At 54.4% G+C, this 17,509-nt stretch overlaps 1 protein-coding gene across 3 annotated transcripts in view; it reads left to right on the forward strand.

The window, feature by feature from the left end:
- Positions 1–17,509, forward strand: part of Taf4 (TATA-box binding protein associated factor 4) — a 70,069-nt gene that overhangs the window by 43,358 nt on the left and 9,202 nt on the right. For 2 of the 3 annotated variants that reach the window (XR_002818741.1, XM_023704294.1), the window contains exons 3-14: positions 688–807; positions 2,865–2,984; positions 4,176–4,298; positions 5,395–5,484; positions 6,033–6,278; positions 8,153–8,300; positions 8,620–8,734; positions 10,770–10,939; positions 11,176–11,306; positions 12,534–12,659; positions 13,328–13,384; positions 13,832–13,951. Coding sequence is in view for 2 of the 3 variants with exons in the window: in XM_023704294.1 (XP_023560062.1) it covers positions 688–807; positions 2,865–2,984; positions 4,176–4,298; positions 5,395–5,484; positions 6,033–6,278; positions 8,153–8,300; positions 8,620–8,734; positions 10,770–10,939; positions 11,176–11,306; positions 12,534–12,659; positions 13,328–13,384; positions 13,832–13,951 (1,566 nt within the window). In the remaining variant the exon portion in view is untranslated. The remainder of the gene's footprint in view (positions 1–687; positions 808–2,864; positions 2,985–4,175; positions 4,299–5,394; positions 5,485–6,032; positions 6,279–8,152; positions 8,301–8,619; positions 8,735–10,769; positions 10,940–11,175; positions 11,307–12,533; positions 12,660–13,327; positions 13,385–13,831; positions 13,952–17,509) is intronic. The other variant, XM_023704293.1, reaches the window with a different exon arrangement.

Raw genomic sequence — 17,509 nt, forward strand, 5'->3', positions numbered from 1 at the left:
CCTGCTGCCGTGGGAGTTGTGCTCGCGTCCTGTAGACAGGGATGCTTACATGCTTGAGATGGATGAGACCCACCCCGATCTGGGTCTGCGCCCGCAGACTAGTACCCCCAGGTCTGGAGCATGTCATGCCCTGAGTGAGAAGCGTGTGCACAGTGCCTGTGGTTTCACTTCTGGCGCGGGCTGGCCGTCCCCATCCAGCCGTAGCATCTTTGCTGTCCATCTTCTCACAGGACCTCGCTCCAGCTGGTCCAAGATTTGCAGTGTCTCTGCATCCCGTCAGCCACTGACCCCCTTTTGGAGCTCACCGCTCCAGGGGTCTTGAGCCCTCTTCGGGTGGAGTAAGACCCCCCTTTGGAACTCACCGCCCGATCCAGGGGTCTTGAGCCCTCTTAGGGTGAACTAACAGCTCCAACACAGCAGAAGAGTAATGGGTTTTCAGATGTTTACTTTCTTTAAAGCTCTATTTCATAGACTTTGTTAAAAAGTTGAATACTTTTAGGAGAGTCTATGAATGCGTCTGGTTGTGCACTTCAGCCTTGGAGAGGGAACTCCGGTCCTGTGCTGGCTTCCTAGAAGGCAGTGGCCCCCTCAGGTGTACTGGCGTGTACCTAAGGACTGCTTTTTGTGTGCAGTGGGTGGGAACTACTCTTATTCGTAGCTTGTTTCTGATCAATCTTAACTTTTCAGGCTCCTGGGACGCCTATTATTGCACGGCAGGTGACCCCAACCACCATAATTAAGCAAGTGTCTCAGGCCCAGACGACGGTACAACCCACTACAGCCCTGCAGCGCTCCCCAGGGGTGCAGGTAAGAGGCATTGGGGCAGGCAGAGTGCCAGTGTGATGTGAAGACCAGACTGTGAGTGTTGTACTGACGCAGAGTTGAGTTCGAGGAGGAGTAAGGCTCTCTCTCAAGTAGTTCTCTCTCTCACAGATCCAGGGTGGTTCTGAGTTTTCCTTTAATGTCACACAGAATTTCATGCCATCACCATTTTGAAGGCGTTCTCTCACGCTAGAAACGTAGTTGAGCATACTGCCATGCTGTGTTAATGCTGACTTACGGCAGAGAAGCAAGCAAGGTGGTGGGAGTGGCCTGCGAGGACTCTGCGTGGCTCCTGCGCATGGTCTTGCTGCTTGGTGCTTAGCGCGCCTGGCTCTCTCAGTGCCTTTGTGAGGGAGAAGCCAGTGTTCCTCGTCCTGTGCCGAACTGAGGGACGTGGTGAGGTCTGCTCCTGGTCATCCAGCCTTGCACTGGCTGCCAGGCTGCTGCTTTCCCACGGCCGCATTCTTCCCTGGCAAAGGTGGCACAGTTCTGGAAACACTTAGGGCAGCTCTGCCTAGGACAGAGACGCCTGGCTAGGGGAAGCAGCCCTGTCTGGGTCAGTGAGGCACCCGCTGGGCTTGGCCAAGGTGTGCCGCTGGATGGGTGCAGCTTCCTTGCCAGAGGTCCTGGGGCTGGGTGGTGGGCGGGCACCCCAGGGCGGCGCAGCACCTGTGCTCCTTTCTTTCCTTGGAGCTCAGCTCTGTTGTCCTTTGATGGCCGCAGGGAGTGAGGTCAGTAGAAGACCAGGCCTGTCCCTGGGTGCCGTGAGCCAGGGAGGAGGTGTGTGCACCCCTGGAGTGAGGCTGCCAGGGGAGCTCCTGGCCTTGAGTCCCTGGTGTGCCTGCTGCTGTGCAGAGGGCCATTTGGTGAGCAGGCAGTGAGCTCCTTGGGGTTCTTGGTTCCATTCAGTGAGGTGTTTATTAGACTAGAATCCTCTTTATGCCATTTAGGTAAGTGTGCATTTCTGGGGGCTGAGGGAGCGACTTTTGAGGTCAAAGGAATTGAAGAGTGGAGAGTTCTGGGCACCCACTCCCCACCCATGCCCAGGTGATGCTGGGTTTATCTTGGGCATCTTCTCCATTTGAAGTTTTGACTTGGCGTAGCAGCTTCCAGTAACTAGGAATATCTGCTTGTTGTGGCAAGGTGAAGGCTGCACAGACTGAGAGAAGAGCTCGTCACCTCCTCAGGCAGCTGCAGGGCCGCTCCGGGAGGCCCGGAGATTCTGGAAGTGGGGCAGTGCGCAGGCAGCTGCTGGGGTTGGCAGCCATCCCACCAGCTGGAGCTGAGGCCTGGGTGCAGGCTGCTCAGGAGTTTACTCAGGGCCACACTGCCCCCTGCCTTCAGAAGTCAGAAAGAAACAGTGTTTCAAAAAATTGGAGGACGAAAATGCTGACAGATTTATACACTGAAAGAACTCTTTTAAAAAGTTAGCAGATATTTGCGTCATGATTATTTATGTAAAATGGCAATGTTAAGAATTGACTGAGGCCCAGTGGTTTGAGTTGCTCAGAAGTCTGGGTGCCACTTGCTGGGTGTCCCCGCTCACAGGCTGTCCAACACTTGTGCCTGGGCTGTGGTTTTCCTTTTCCCTGAGGGGTCTATGATGGGACTCACTTGGAGAGCAGAGGCCTCCAGGGGGCGGCCTCTTTCCCTCTTGCGTCTTGGATGGCCCTGCAGGAAGGAGTGTGTGGACAGTGACAGGGCTTTCAGGAGTGGCTTTCTCTTGGGTTTGAGTTTCTGAGGAATGGCTAAGGTAGTTCATAGCTGGCACCATGGCCGTTGGCTTGGGAAACCCAGGTTCTTGCCAGTGATTGGCTTCATCTGGTGTCTGAAAGGTGTGACTCTGTCATGGGGCTTTAGGACCCTGAGTGGCTCCACAGTGCAGTCCTACTAGTCTCTGCCCAGCTGGCAGGACTGGAGACACTAGAGTCCCGAGGCTGTTGGATGTCCCCTCCTCTCCAGGAAGCTTTTGCTGGACTTGAGGCCAATGTCTTATGTTGGTGGCAGGAGATGCGTTCACCTACTGTTTTGCGCTGTTGCAGCCTCAGCTTGTCCTGGGTGGTTCTGCTCAGACAGCCTCACTTGGGACGGCGACAGCTGTTCAGACCGGGACACCTCAACGAACAGTCCCAGGGACAAATACCACCACCACAGCCGCCACGGTAAGAGCTACTTCTCTTGGGGCCTCTAGGGACAGCCAGGCCTGTGGCTCACTTTGTGATGGTTCTGGTCATCTGTGCTAGTCTGCTGTGCAGAGGGGCTTGGATAGTTGGTGGCCTATGAGTCCTGTCCCTCTCCAGAGCTGCCTGGAGCAGAGGGCAGCTTCAGCCTGAGATGCAGGAGAGCTTGGGGCTTTGCCACATGCCCTCCCCAGCACCTCCTAGGGTGGGGTCTGAGGTTCAGAGACTGTGAGGGTGGCACAGAAGGCCAGACCTCTCAGCTTTTGAGGGTTTGGGCCCCACAGGCGTGCATTTGAGGACTTAGTGCCTGCACTGCACCTAGCCCAGGGGTTTGTGTCTGAGCTCCCAGGGAGTCTCGGGTGTGTGTACACCTTCAGGCAAGCAGGGATCTTACTTTGCACTTTACTCAGGTTTCTTTGCTAAGATTTTTTTTTTAATGTATTTGGTACAGAGTCTCACTACACAGCTCAGACTCGTAGCGGTCCTCCTGTTTTCAATTTTCCTAGCAGTGGGATTACAAGCCTGTGCTACCACGCCTGGTCATATTTGCTAAGATTTTTCCATTTGTTTGTTTTTAGTTGCTGTATCATAATTTAGTTTCCTTTATGTGGGTTTGGATCAGCATTGATCTGTCTTTGTTTTTTGTTTTTTGTTTTTTGTTTTTCCGGAACCGGGGATTGAACTCAGGCCCTCGCGCTTGCCAGGGAAGCGCTTATTCCATTGAGCCATCTCCCCGGCCCTTGATCTGTGTTTGTGATAAGTGACGTTACGTTGAATGTCTTTTTACATTTGTGGTTATTTACTTAGCTGGAGTGGCATTGCCAGGTTGAGTGACTCGCAGACTTGGTGTTGGAGGTGACCAGGCTGCACTCATCCGTAGGAGGTGTTTCTTGAAAAAAGTTTAGGGCAAAATTTACGTGTGACCTCTCTTAGGCTGCCTGGGATTGAGTCCCCTGAGCTGCCCCCGGGCGCGCTTGCTGGCTTGCTTGCGTTTGGGGCAGAGCCTCGCTAGTTGTCGGGCTGGTCTCGAGCTTGGCCTTCGTCTGCCTGAGCTGCCAGATGGCTCATGTCGCAGCACACGGCGCCGTGTGTCTTACCTGCAAGTGCTCAGTGTAGCCAGAGGCTGTGATGAACATCTTTTCTAACTTTTTTTGCCTATTTCTTTCACTCCAGGAAACTATGGAAAACGTGAAGAAATGTAAAAATTTTCTGTCTACATTAATAAAACTGGCTTCATCTGGTAAACAGTCTACGGAGACAGCAGCTAATGTGAAGGAACTTGTACAGAGTTTACTGGTAAGAAGGGCTTGCAGGAATCCCCTTTGCCGCTGAGCACTGCGTCTGGGACGAGCAGCTGGAGCTGAGGCCTGTGGGGGCGGGAAGGCCGGCATAGGCAGCCGCAGGGAGACGTGTGCTGGAGGCTTCACCCGGCCCTTGTGTGTGGGCTCCGCGCCCCGACACCTTCTTGCGGCCTCTGTGCTGCGAGCCTTTCCCGATCATTTGCTCTTCACCTGCAGCCCCTGGCTGTGGAGCTGATCCAGCAGCCATCCCCAAGGTGCTGGGCTCTTCTCAGGGACCTGGCAGCCCTTTCCTGTGAGACATGTGCTGCCAGCCACATGTCTGACCTCAGCATCTCTTAGATTGGGCTTGGCCGCAGCCGCAGGCAAACCTTGAGTAAGAGTGGTCACTTCAGGAGAGACTTGGCTGCCTCTTGAGAGCTCCAAGGAGTTAGCAGTCTAGCTGGACTCGTGGGCCTCTTCTCACGGTGCATCTGTGCCCCAGGGGAGAACCAGCCTCCACCTCCGCTTCCTCTTCCTGCCCCACCTCCCGTTCCTCTCCATCCTTCTTGCACTGTTCCTCCTCCTCTTCCCTGAAGCCTTCTCAGTGATGGCTCCACTCCCCGACCCCTCTCCTGGTCAAGCCGGAAATCTGACTCCTGGGGGCTTGTTTCTCTGGCAACCCACAAGTCCGGGTCCCAGGCTCTGCCTGCGCTCGTGCTCTTGGCCGCCCAGCTTTGCTTTGCCTCACATCTCGCTCTTCCTGCTCGTCTCTGTGGGGCCTGGTACTCACAGCCCTGACTTTGGTCGTCAGGCTGCTCTTGTATGGCTTTGTCTCCTCACAAGCACCTGGCATTGAGTAGATGCCTGGAAGCAGTGCGAGTGACAGTGGCGTTGAAGAAGAGGCTTGTGATGGGGCAGGGATATGATGAGTCACAGTGCCCACAGCTGTCGCACAGCAGTGTGCAGGGCGAATGTCTGGCCTCTGTCGCAGTGTGCGGCCTGCTGACTTCCATCGACTGTCAGGACCGCGAGGCCAGGGGGAGGCTGAGCTGAGACGTGTGCGCTTGAAATTGTAGTCATTGCTGAATGTCACTGTGGATTTTGTTTTTAAGGATGGAAAAATCGAAGCAGAAGATTTCACTAGCAGATTATACCGCGAACTTAATTCTTCACCTCAACCTTACCTTGTGCCTTTCCTGAAGGTAATTGAAAGCGCTTGGCACCTGAAGCAGTAGTGTTGAGGCCCAGTCGAGGTGCCGCAGGGGCCCTGTTGTGTGCCTGTGTCACCTGGCAGGGCAGGAAGCCTGTGGTGCCTTGGAGTGCTGTTGGATTTGCTGCTTCAAAGCAGCTTCTTCCATGTGGCTGAGCCCAGATGGCCTCATGGTTCTGTGTGTGGGAAGGGTTGAGAAGGGCTTGTGTCCGGGCAGTCCGTCCCCACTCAGATCAAGGGTTCTGAGAGTGTCACATCGATGGCCTTCCTTAGAGGGTCCTTTCTGTCAGCATGGGTTCTTAAGGCTTTAGAAGATACTGTTGTTTTCTTTTTCTTGAAGCAAATTTTAGCCAACTCTTACTAAGAATGATGCAGTTTGGTGAAAGTTGGGAAGGCTCAGGATGGGTGGGTGTTGGCAGCGGCGTCCACAGACGCTGCATCAGATCGAGTCTGTTTCGTGTTGCTGGGAGCTGGTCTGGGTCCCAGAGGCAAGCTGACATGCACACTGCCCCGACTCTATGTGTGCTCTTCTTCCCACAGAGGAGCTTACCTGCCTTGAGACAGCTGACCCCCGACTCGGCGGCCTTCATCCAGCAGAGCCAGCAGCAGCCGCCGCCTGCCCCGCAGGCCACCACAACCCTCACAGCCGTGGTGCTCAGCAGCTCGGCGCAGCGCACGGCCGGGAAGACGGCCGCCTCTGTGACCAGTGCCCTGCAGCCCCCCGTCATCAGCCTCACGCAGCCCACACAGGTTGGCCTGGGCAGGCAGGCACAGCCCGCACCACTGGTATGAAGGCGCGGGCCTTGCTGCCCTCACGCAGCCCGCCTGCGGCGCGGCGCTCCCGCCGGCCTCTTTAAGTAACCAACCACGCTCAGAGAGCCCTTTCCCAAGCCAGCGGGAGGCTGCTGCTAGGAAGAAGCTTGGGGATTTTCTTAAATAATTAAAGTATGTATTAGCGTCTGAGGCCCTGCTGCATCTTTGTGTTTTGTTTCTGAGTCAACGAAAGGATCTCTTTGGCCTGCTGACACATGTCACTTGGGTTGTCGGGGAGTTACTGGTGGGAGCAGACACTGTGCTAGTGAAGTGGAGGCCTGAGAGCAGGAGGGGACGCAGGTGTGCTGCGGCAGGAGATGGGCAGAGCAGCTGATGGTGGCGCTGTGGTCGGGAGGCGCTGAGGGGTCCCAGACGGTGCTGTGTTAACAGCGCTGGCTTCCTCAGCTCCAGTCTCAAGCTGTCTCTCCTGCTGTCCACACTGTGCTCTGAGTACGCTGGAGGCGGCAGGCTCACCCGGTGCAGGAACGCTGTTGTGGAAAACACCAGAAAGCGCCTTTAAGAAACCACGCAGGTCCCGCCGTAGGCCGCTTGTCCTGCAGGCCCCTCAGTGTCAGGGTCGTGCTTGCCTGGGGCCTCGGGTCACAGCAGGGCTTGCTCTTGTGCTGGGCTACAGTGTGCGTTTGTTCTGCCTTCACTGCCAGTGAGGAGAGCAGGCTGAGGACAGGGCATGTGGTGTGGGGGTGGTTGGCAGGGGCAGGGCTGAGGTCCCCGTGAGAAGGTAGCTCTGCCCCGTCCCCTTTGACGCTGCAAGGGTAGCGGTCACGTGGTGCAAGGACAGAAGTGTCCTGTTCAGAACCAGCGGGGCTCATTTAACCGGGAGGCAGGTTCTCCTGAGAGCTGGCTGGATCAGGCCGTGCTCTCTTGTTGGGATGCTCTGGCTTTTGGTGCTTGAGTCCATCGGTGACACCAGGAGCTTTCTGCAGACAAGCTGTGCGCAGCCGGCAGGCCCATGGCACGAGTCCATCTTCTCCCTCAGAGGCCTGCAGATGAGGACCTGGAGCTCCCTGCTCACTTGTGCCGCATTGCAGACACGGCTCTGTGTGGGCTTTGTCCCAGCCCTCTTGAGTGTCTTGTGACAGAGGGTGCATGCGCCTGGGACCTTTAGAGCTAGAAATCCAAGTCCAGAAGACCCAGTCCCAGAGGTCTGTGGCAAGGCATGTGGGCCAGGTCTGTGTGGCTTTGTGCAGGGATCATTTTGTCTCTGAGCCTGCTTCTGGGGCAGGGTCTAGGGCACGGGAAGTAGCCAGGCTGCCTGCTCTTGGCCTCACCTTTGTGCCCCGGGTAAGGGCAGGCTGGGTGCAGTGGCTTGGCTTATAGGATGGTGGAGGACAACAGGCTGTGCTGGGTCAGTGGGGCCAAGTTCAGGGCAAAACTTGGAAATTCTTCCCTAGTGCAGTACAGAAGTCATTTGGTTCTCATAAAAACTTAGATGAGGGAGAAGACCTTTGTTCACCAGGGGACAGTGCTGCTCTGCTGACAGGCGGGAAGATGGTGCCACCTGATGTAGGGGGCGGCTGGGCTCCACAAACTTGCTGTTTCCTCTCTGCCCCAGGACTGGCCTGGGGCCTCCGCTGTGGCTCCCAGTGTGCCTGGCATGCTCCACGAAACGTGGTGCTGGCCCGCTGTCACCCTGTCTCTTTCTTTCTGGCTCCCTTGAGGCCTCCCGTGGAGCAGCAGCCAAGGGCGTGGGCTGGGCTTCTCTGTGGCCCTGGGTCTCGCAGGAGTAGGGACCATGGCGGGACAGATGCAGGGGGAGGAGCCTGAGCTGTGGCGTGGGGTGGCGGCCTGTGAGAAGGGTGCTCACCTGTCCCGCTGCTCTGCCCCAGGTGATGCAGCAGCCTCCGAAGCCAGGAGCCCTGACCCGGCCCCCTCAGGTGACCTTGACGCAGACACCAATGGTCGCGCTGCGGCAGCCGCACAGCCGGATCATGCTCACCACACCCCAGCAGATCCAGCTGAGCCAGCTGCAGCCAGGTGAGGGCCAGGACAGGGCTGCCCCGCACGGGGGGCTCCCAGCACCAGCTGTCGGGGTGTTATGTTTTATTTTGTTATTATGGCCAGAAAACCCCGTCACATATTTATATATATACCCGCATCTGTAATTTAACACGTTAACCATACAAGAACATAGTAACATCATTTATAACGTGCAGCTGTCAATAGAGGTTTAAGGCTTTTGAAAACTTACTGTAGCAACTTAGGAGGTGACCGCCCCCCGTGGGCCTTAGAGTGCTGAAGCCAGTTGTGCCTTTGGTAATAGTCTCCGTGCTCTCCACTGTCTTTTGCTTGGCAGTCCCTGTTGTGAAGCCCACCGTGTTACCTGGAACCAAAGCCCTTTCTACTGTATCTGCACAAGCAGCTGCTGCACAGAAAAACAAGCTCAAGGAACCCGGGGGAGGTTCATTTCGGTAAGGACTGAGGCTGTGGGTCCCTGGCAGTGGCAGCCCTGCAGCTGTTCCTCCTTGATTCTGTCTTCATGTCCCGTGTGTCCCCATTTCCCAGCCCCAGTGCTAGGTGGGGAGGCTTGTTTTATCCCTCAGCAGAAGGGCGGGCGACTCAGCCGACTCCGTATGAGTGGAATGCCTCAGCATGGAGCTCTGGGGACATTGCTATTTGTACCACAGTGTTTTGTATGCTGTGGGCCCACCTTCAGCTCCAGAAGGGATGCCCCCTGCCTGGCTCCTGAGGAGCCATCCTGTGTGGCTAGTGATAGAGTTCTCCTGAGGTGTGCGCTGGAGAGCCTATGGAGTCTCCTTCACCGTGACTGCGCAGAGGGCAGTGTACACATCCCGGAAGCCTGGTGTGGCTCTTCCCCGCCCAGGCACGCACTCTTAAAGTGCCCCGGAGGTAGGGCTGTGTTGGGGAGCTGTGGTCGCCTGAGCAGGATCACAGCCCAGGCAGGACAGGCCCAGCGCTCAAGCTGGGTGGGCAGGTGGTTGAGGAACACATCCAGTCAGGAGTCAGTACAGCGCCCAAGCTGTGGGCGGGCAGTTGAGGGACACATCCAGTCAGGAGTCAGTACAGTGCCCAAGCTGGGTGGGCGGGCGTTTCAGGGACACATCCAGTCGGGAGTGAGTACAGCCAAGCCCCTGGCTGCTATGGCTCTTCCTGTCAAGGAGGGACAGGCGATCGGCCAGAGGCCGGCAGCGGCCGAGGGTTAGAATTGGGTTCGCAGAGGCACCCTCAGCAGTTGCAGGCAGGGGTGTGGGCCTTGCTTGGCACACTGGATGAGCCTGAATACCTCCTCTCAGGCTGTGCCTTCTAAAAGTCATTTTCCATGAAATGAATAAGGGTTTCTTGGAAAAGCTGATGCCAAGGCTGGGATAAGGAAAGGGCAGGATGCACTGCAGCTGCCGTATGTCAGAGCAGGGCGCACCAGGAGGCAGGGGGCAGCTGCCCTCCCTCCTGTGGTCCAGGCAAGGGTGGTAAGGTCACAGAGGGTCACCATTGGGCATGATGGAGCCACAGCCCACACAGAACCGCTGGGATTGAGGAATGCACATCAGAGTATCGCCCCAATTGTCAGTTACCTGGGGCGATGCCAGGCCACCCCCGGGCCAGCACTCAGACCACATCTCAGGGACAGCCCGTCTGCTGGAGGTGGCAAGACGGCAGCACAACTTGTCTGGATGGAGCCCTGGGTCAGGCCAGAATGGAGGTGTCCCATAGACAGCTGCCCCGTAGCCCCCCAGGTGTCAGGGTGCTGGGTCAGGGAGTGTCGGAGCGGTGTTCCTGTGAGGGAGACAGAAGAAGCCCATGATCGGCCGTGGGCTCGCCCGCTCGGACGCTCTGGGACCGTGGCTGCACATGGGCGGTCAGAGGAAGCCTGGTGGCTCGGGCTGCTGTGCGGGGCCTTTTCAGTAGGGGGCCCTCGCCCTGGAGGACAGGGCGTGTCCGGCGACAGTGTTTGGCGTGCTCTTCAGCTGCCCCTTCTCGTGCTGAGAGCAGCATGTTGGGCGTGCTCCTGGGGCAGGGGCTGCACTTGGGCGTGTGTGGGGAGGGGCTGTGGTTGTGCGGCCTTGTGCAGGGCCAACCTTGCTGAAGAGCACACAGTGTCCAGTGCAGGGTGTCAGGTGGCCAGGGCAGGGTGCTCCCTGCTGCTGTGCTACCTTTTCTCAGTTTGAGATTATTTTAAAAATAAGTTAATGTTTGCTGTGATTTTTTTAAAAAGATGATTTCACATGATGCAAAGTCATCAAAGCAGTGCGCAGTGTTCTCGGTTTATGCAGCAAAGGCTGGTCGAGTATCTCAGTGTCCTGCAGGCACGTGCGCTACTGCGGGGCTGCTCCTCAGCTGGCAGCTTGCCTCCAGGACGGGGCGGGAGGACAGGGCCACTCCCACGGCTGGGGCATGCTCTGCCCTGTCCCCGTCACCCCAGCCCAGAAGCTGGTGCCCACCTTGTGGATTCTCGCACAGCTGTGACGCTCTTTTCCTCTTCTCCAGAGATGACGATGACATTAATGATGTTGCGTCCATGGCTGGAGTAAACCTTTCAGAAGAGAGTGCAAGAATATTGGCCACAAACTCCGAGTTGGTGGGCACGCTGACACGGTCCTGTAAGGACGATACCTTCCTTCTCCCTGCGCCTTTGCAGAGAAGGATATTGGAAATAGGTGAGCACACCCGGCAGCCCACGAGCATTTGCCGGGTCCGCGTCTCCTGATCTAGTAGAGACCAGCTCCACTGTGGCTGCAGGGGCCGCCTCTGCCCGCCAGCCTGCCCGGGCGCCCCTTGGTTGGCAGGACAGTAACTGGTGGGCAAGAGGAGAGACTGTGAGGTGGCGAGGAACGCGACACGTGAGTGGTTTTAAAATACTCTTTTTTTTTTCTCCTAATCTCCTAATCTGTAGGTAAAAAGCACGGCATAACGGAATTACATCCAGATGTAGTAAGTTATGTGTCCCATGCCACACAGCAAAGGCTACAGAATCTTGTAGAAAAAATATCAGAAACGGCTCAGCAAAAAAACTTCTCTTATAAGGTAATGGGGCCGTTTTCCTGAGAAGAACATGTTTCTGTTATCAATTCCTGCTCTGGGGCTGTCTGGAAGCCACCTGTTCACTGCTGAGCGAGGGCAGAGGTGTCCCCAATGCCCACACATGCTTTTGAGCTGGGTCTGTACTGTGTGGGCTCTCAGGTGCTCTGTAGAGCCAGACTAGGGGAGGAGGGCTGGGTGCCTGCAGGAATCCATCTGGAGGGATGTTCACCTTGACGATAAACCTGCCATCCCTTTCATTTTTATTTTATTTTTTGTTTTTGTTTTTGGTGAAACTGGGGATTGAACTCAGGCCCTTGCGCTTGCCAGGGAAGTGCTTATTCTACTGAGCCATCTCCCCAGCCCCTTTTATTTTTAAAAGTTTTCATTTTTTGCATGGCTGGGGTTTGAAACCAGGCCTTTCACAGTGAGCTACATCCTCAGCCCTTTATATATATGTTTTTATTTTGAGATAGGGTCTTGCTAAATGGCTCAGGCTGGGTTTAAACTTGTGTTCCTCTTGTCTCAGCTTTGCAGAGTGTTGGGATGACAGGCATACCAGCCCTCCAACACACACACACACACACACACACACACACACACACACAGCATAGTGCCTTTGAAGTATAGTGGGTTATTTTTCTTTTTTAAACAGCGTCTATATAGTTCAGGCTGGTCTTGCACTCACTTGTGTGGCCCAGGTCAGCCTTGAGCTTGGGATCCTTCTAGCCTGGCCTCCTGAGTATGGGGTTTATAGGTGTGCTCCACCATGCTGGCCCGCCTTTTGAGATCATGGCATTTTCTGAGCGCATGCATCCCCAGCCTTCCACCCAGCTGAGCTGCTCCTGCTGCGGTGGTGCCTGAGCAGACAGGCACTGTTCCTGGCAGGCGCCGATGGCTCCAGCCAGTGCCTTCAGAGCAAGGTTTAGAAAACTTCACTTGCCACTGTGCTTTGGAAGTGCTTCTCTGTTACTGCGGGAAAATGGAAATGTTACTGAAAAGTACTAGGCAGTGTCAGTGTGTGAAAGTGGATGCTGCGGAGGTGCTCTCCCTGAGAGTGAGTGTGTGGAGTCAGTTGTGCAGTGAGGTGAGGGGCCGGGGCCTGTTCCCCGTCTGCAGGGCCCCGGGCCAGGGAGGAGCAGGAGCTGTGCACAGGTCGCCCGGCTGTGCTGAGCGCTCTTCGCTTCCTGGATTCCTAGGTTGTGACAGATTGTGTGTCTACCTTTTTTGTAGGATGACGACAGATATGAGCAGGCAAGTGATGTTCGGGCTCAGCTCAAATTTTTTGAACAGCTTGATCAAATTGAAAAGCAGAGGAAAGATGAACAAGAGAGGGAAATCTTGATGCGGGCAGCAAAGGCAAGTGCCCACCTTGCTCTCGGACCTCTCTGTCTCAGGCTGGAAGGGGATGCCGGTATAAGTGGATCTGCAGAGAGAAGCCTTGGTCCCTCAGCAGGCTCTGGTCCTAGAGAGCCCTGCGTGAAATGCGGAGCTTAGGATTCCCAGCCTCACCCAGCCCAGGTCTGTGCCTGTCCACACAAAGCGCGTGTGGATCAGGCCTTTGCTGTGTGCCAGGTTCATGTTGCCCTTTGATTGGAACAGACAGGGCTCATGGGTCATTTTTCATTGTCAGTGTCAGGTGGAGACCATAGTTCGTGGTGAAGTGTGGTCATAAGCTTCAGTGATGGCCAGATGTACATCCTGCCCCTGCTGAGGAGGACCAGTTCCTGAGCCTAGAGCCCTGGGAGATTGTGTCCTGGTCCACCTTTGTCATGCCACATTGGACCCGAGTCCTGTCCTTCATAACCTTATGTCAGAGATTCAATCTCAGTGCCTTTCTGTAGCCAAATGATTCCTTCATAATGCTCCCCCATGATACACACCTGACACACAAGCTGAATTATCATCTTTTGGCTGTAAGCATTCGAGAAAGTTAACATGACCCAGATGAGTAAGATATAAAATGAGTGAGGTCACATTCACTAGGTGAACTACAGCGGTCATAACTTTCCTTCTTTCTAAAATAGTCTCGATCCAGACAAGAAGATCCAGAGCAATTGCGGTTGAAGCAGAAGGCAAAAGAGGTAAGCTGTGAGTTCTGGCTTCTTCCCTCGAGCCCACTGTTTTGTTGTCCAGAGTGGCTGAGAAGGCCGTGCAGTTTCTCAACATGGGCATTGGTGTAGCTGCAAAGTATTCAAGGTTTAAGTAATGCCGAGTCAGAGGTGTTCTCCTGGCCAGATGGTTTGTACTGTGCTTCTATATTTAGCAGTGATTTCTTTGGGGTTGGGGGTTGGGATTTAGTCGTTGTGCTTAAACTCGTTTTTATTTCCTGAGCATTTAAAATGAATATTGATTGCTTTTAAACATTCTTATTTTTCTGGTTACAGAATATGCTCACTGTTAAAAAAGCCAAAACATTAAAGAAGTTACAGTTTAGAAAATTTCAGAAAGCCTTTGATACCTGCATATTGCTTTGCAGTAAGTAAAAACGTGCAAGAAACGATAGTCCTTGTTTCCTTTCCAACACAAAGATGCAGCAGCAGGAACTGGCGCAGATGCGGCAGCGGGATGCCAACCTCACAGCACTGGCGGCGATCGGGCCCAGGAAAAAGAGGAAAGTGGACTGTGCAGGGCCGGGATCGGGAGCAGAGGTACAGCAGCAGCCGGGCGGGGTCTGGAAGGGGCGTGGGAGCGCCGCAGCGGCCTCTCTCGGTAGACAAGCTGAGCGCACGCCGACCCTCCACTTGGGCTGTGACGCTCACGTCGAGTTACCTGTGGGCCTCACATGAGTGCAGTCCTTTGCATAAGGGTGTGTGACCACCATAGCGTGCTATGCTGAGGTCAGACGGATGTGGGAAAGCCTATGGGGTCTCTGCCTCGCAAGTGACAGTGGAGAGTTGCTTCAGGAGAATAGGCAGGCAGGAAAGAAGCCACTTCCTAGGACCAGGTTTCATATGCTGCTCATCCTGTTTGCTGCATATCTTTTATGCTGGTAGTTAAACCCAACCTTAACATGCATTTGTGGTTGCCGCTGCTGTTGGGCTCAGTCTGCCTCAGTGTCCTGAGTGCTGCAGTGACTGACAGGCCCTGTGAGGCCTGGTTGTATTATTTTTGTCTTAAACTGTTAATTACTTATTTAAAGATAATGTTTTGGGAGAAGGAAAGCAGTTTCCTTCCCATTCTCAAGACTGGAGGGTTTTCCCTCTTCTGTCGTCCAGTTCCTTGACTAGATGGAGTCCTGCTATTTCTAGTTGTCCGTTAAACTACTAAAGTTTACGTTTGTTAGTGTAATTTTCAATTCTAGGGTTTCTGCTTATTTTTTTTTTTTAAGTTTCTAAATCAGTGGGTGAAGTTCTCTGCCTTGTTTACTTACTGAGACTGCGTTAGCCCATACTCTTCTGAATGAATGTATTTACTAAAGCTGCTGAAGTTTGCGTCAAGTCCATAATCCGTGCCACCTCAGATTCAGTTTCTTCAGGCTGCCTCTGTCCTCCCTGACTGTGGGTCACATTGCTTTTGGAGAATATTGATTTTTCTTTTTGGATGTCAGGACTCGCACTCAGGACCTGGCACATGCCAAGCAGGTGCTGTGCCACTGAGCTGCGCCCCTGGGCTTCTTCACGTGGCTGGGAAGGAGCTGCAGGAAGTTGAGGAATTTCTCATTCCATTCCATCCCAGCTGGGCTTACTCTGCAAGCTCTGTCTGTCTGCTCTCGGGTAGCTTCTGTGGTGGGTCTTGCTGTAGGTGCAACCCTTTACCTCGTGCGAGGTCTTCCTGCCATCTGGGTTGGTTGTGTGTGGACAGGCTGAACTCCCAGCACGTGGCCTCTCCCCTTGCACTCGGCCTGGCCTCAGGTGGTGCTGTTTTGCCCTCAGCCAGGAGCACCTGCTGTTCGCTGCACTCTGGGCCGTTGTGCCTTGTTCCCTGGTGTGAGTGGACTCTGGGATGGGCTCAGGCCGGTGGCCGCAGCAGGGCAGTGCTGTGCCCCAGAGGCTGTTGGTAGTTTGCAGGACCAGGGTGAGCTGAGACCGCAGGGCTGGGTCTCCCCAAGTGCCAGCTTTGCCCTGAGCTGGGCTCTGGAGCGTGGGTGCTGCAGGCTGCCAGGGTGAGCCCTCCCCGCACGGGGCAGAGGAAAGTGCCGCGTCTGAGGCAGACGCCTGCCACACAGGCTTCTCATGTGAGTACGTGAGCTTCAGGCCAGTGAGCCTGTGAGCCACATCTACTGAGGGAGAGCGCTGCAGGCCCAGCAGACTGAGTCTTTATCACAAGTTGACACAAATACGCAGCGTGAAGTATAAAAAAGCCACACACACACACACACACGCACACACAGTAGGTCCCTGCCTGCCTGCCTGCCACACAGCTGTGACAGGCTGGTGTCAAGCGAGCCCCCACCAGTATTTGCAGTCAGAAGTCAGCTGGGATCTGTACAAGTTCGTCAGTCAGCAGTTCACAGTAGTGAGATACATGGGATTAGAAATAAGAAGAAACTACAGATTCTTGGGGCTTGGCCCTGGCTCCTCCCCCAGAGCCTGCCCTGCCTGGGGGCCTGCGTGTCCACCCCAGAAGTGTAGGTTAGACTCCAGGAGGACATCAAGTGAGAGGTGTGGTGTACATTTAGAAGGGTAGTTGAAGGTTTCTTGTACCTTAAGGAATTAACCACTTGTCAATGCAATTGTTTACATGGTGACCAAAAATTGCTTATTTTTTGGTTAGCTTTTATAAGATAATAGAACAGGAAAGATAAAAAAACAGTTCTATCAAATGTACTCAGTACAAGAATTGATGTTGAAATAACACCTGCCTGAGTGACACTCGGGACCATCAGGGTGTACCAGTGGCGCTGCCCGAGGGATGCTTAGGCTACCGTGCTTTGCGGTTGAAAACACGCTGGATTGCTTCTGTGACCTCCTGAGTGACCCTCGCTGGAGTCCTTTGTAGCCTGTCACCCATTCAAGCGCTAGGACTTGGCCTGTGCCGGAGAAGCGCCAGAGCCTCAGTAGCCCTTTCTGGTCCTCTGTGAGTAGCTGCGGCTGCAGCTGCCTTGAAGCTAGAGAGTCACATGGCCGATGGTCCCAGGTGTGTGGCCCAAGGCTTGTATGCCCTGTGCTTTACCTTGCCAGGGGTTAGTTTTTTTAAAGTCTGTTCCAGTCCTTGCTCTACCCTCAGCCCTGGCTCGCTTCCTGCTAGCGTGCGGCTATCATTCAGCCTGCTGGCTGCTCTGTGGGGTGCTAACTGTGCCCTGGTGGTCAGTTCAGCAGGGCCCCTGTCCTCGGAGCCTCTGCTTGCTGGCAGCCGACCCCTCTGACTGCAAGGAGGCTGCGGTGTGGCTGGGCCCTCCCAGGAGCCCAGGACCTGCTCTGTGTGCCTGTGTGCTCAGACCCTGGCGCCGCTGGTTTGTGGGAGCTGTGGTGATTTTTAAACCCTTACTGCTTTATTCATTTGGTGTTTTGTTGTGAACCCAGGGCCTTGCACTTTAAGTGCATCCTTGTGTTTCTATTTGTTAGCTGGGGTAATTTTACAGTCAACTTTGCCTTCCGCTGTTGTTTGATTGCCTCAGTATGCAGTTGTGGGGAAGGCAGGATAAGTACCAAGGGCTTCCTTTACCTTCCTGGTTCAAGAGTGGCTTCCCTGTCGTCCCAAGTGATGACCACTGGTTTTCTTTCTTAGTCATTAAACACTCGTGGGCTTGACACGTCTGTGATGGGGCTATAACCTGCACGTCTGGCCGCCAGGCAGCTCTCGGATGCAGTGGTTCCCTCCAGTGATGTCGCCTGAGCAGCTGCTTCCAGGGCTTTGCTTAGGTAATGCAAAGAAGGGCGTTGACTAAGCAGCCCAGAGGCCATCTCGTAGTGCAGCTTCTTAAGGAAGACAGTGGAGTGGAGTAAGGGATTCTAGCGCAGTTAGCTTGCAGGGTGGTCTCAGGTGCGTTTACTTGTTGTAGATGCGTAGTGTATGTGCAGTGATGTGGTGCTTGTAAGAGTTCTGTGTTAAAATTTGGAGAATTAGTTATTGTTAAGTCATTCATGAAGGTAAGTAGATTTCTTTTAATGAAAGAAATTTGTTGCGTATTGTAATTATTTCAGCTGGTATGAATAGTATTTATATTTGAAAAGTAATTATTCAGATTTGGTCTATTGATAGGCTTTTTTGTGTGTGTATTTTAGGGAAGAGTCTACAGGGTGTTCAGGGTTTCGCTACTGGGTCGG

The sequence above is a fragment of the Octodon degus genome, unplaced genomic scaffold, assembly GCF_000260255.1.
Source record: "Octodon degus isolate 3935 unplaced genomic scaffold, OctDeg1.0 scaffold00194, whole genome shotgun sequence".
In the NCBI taxonomy this organism is placed as follows: domain Eukaryota; kingdom Metazoa; phylum Chordata; class Mammalia; order Rodentia; family Octodontidae; genus Octodon; species Octodon degus.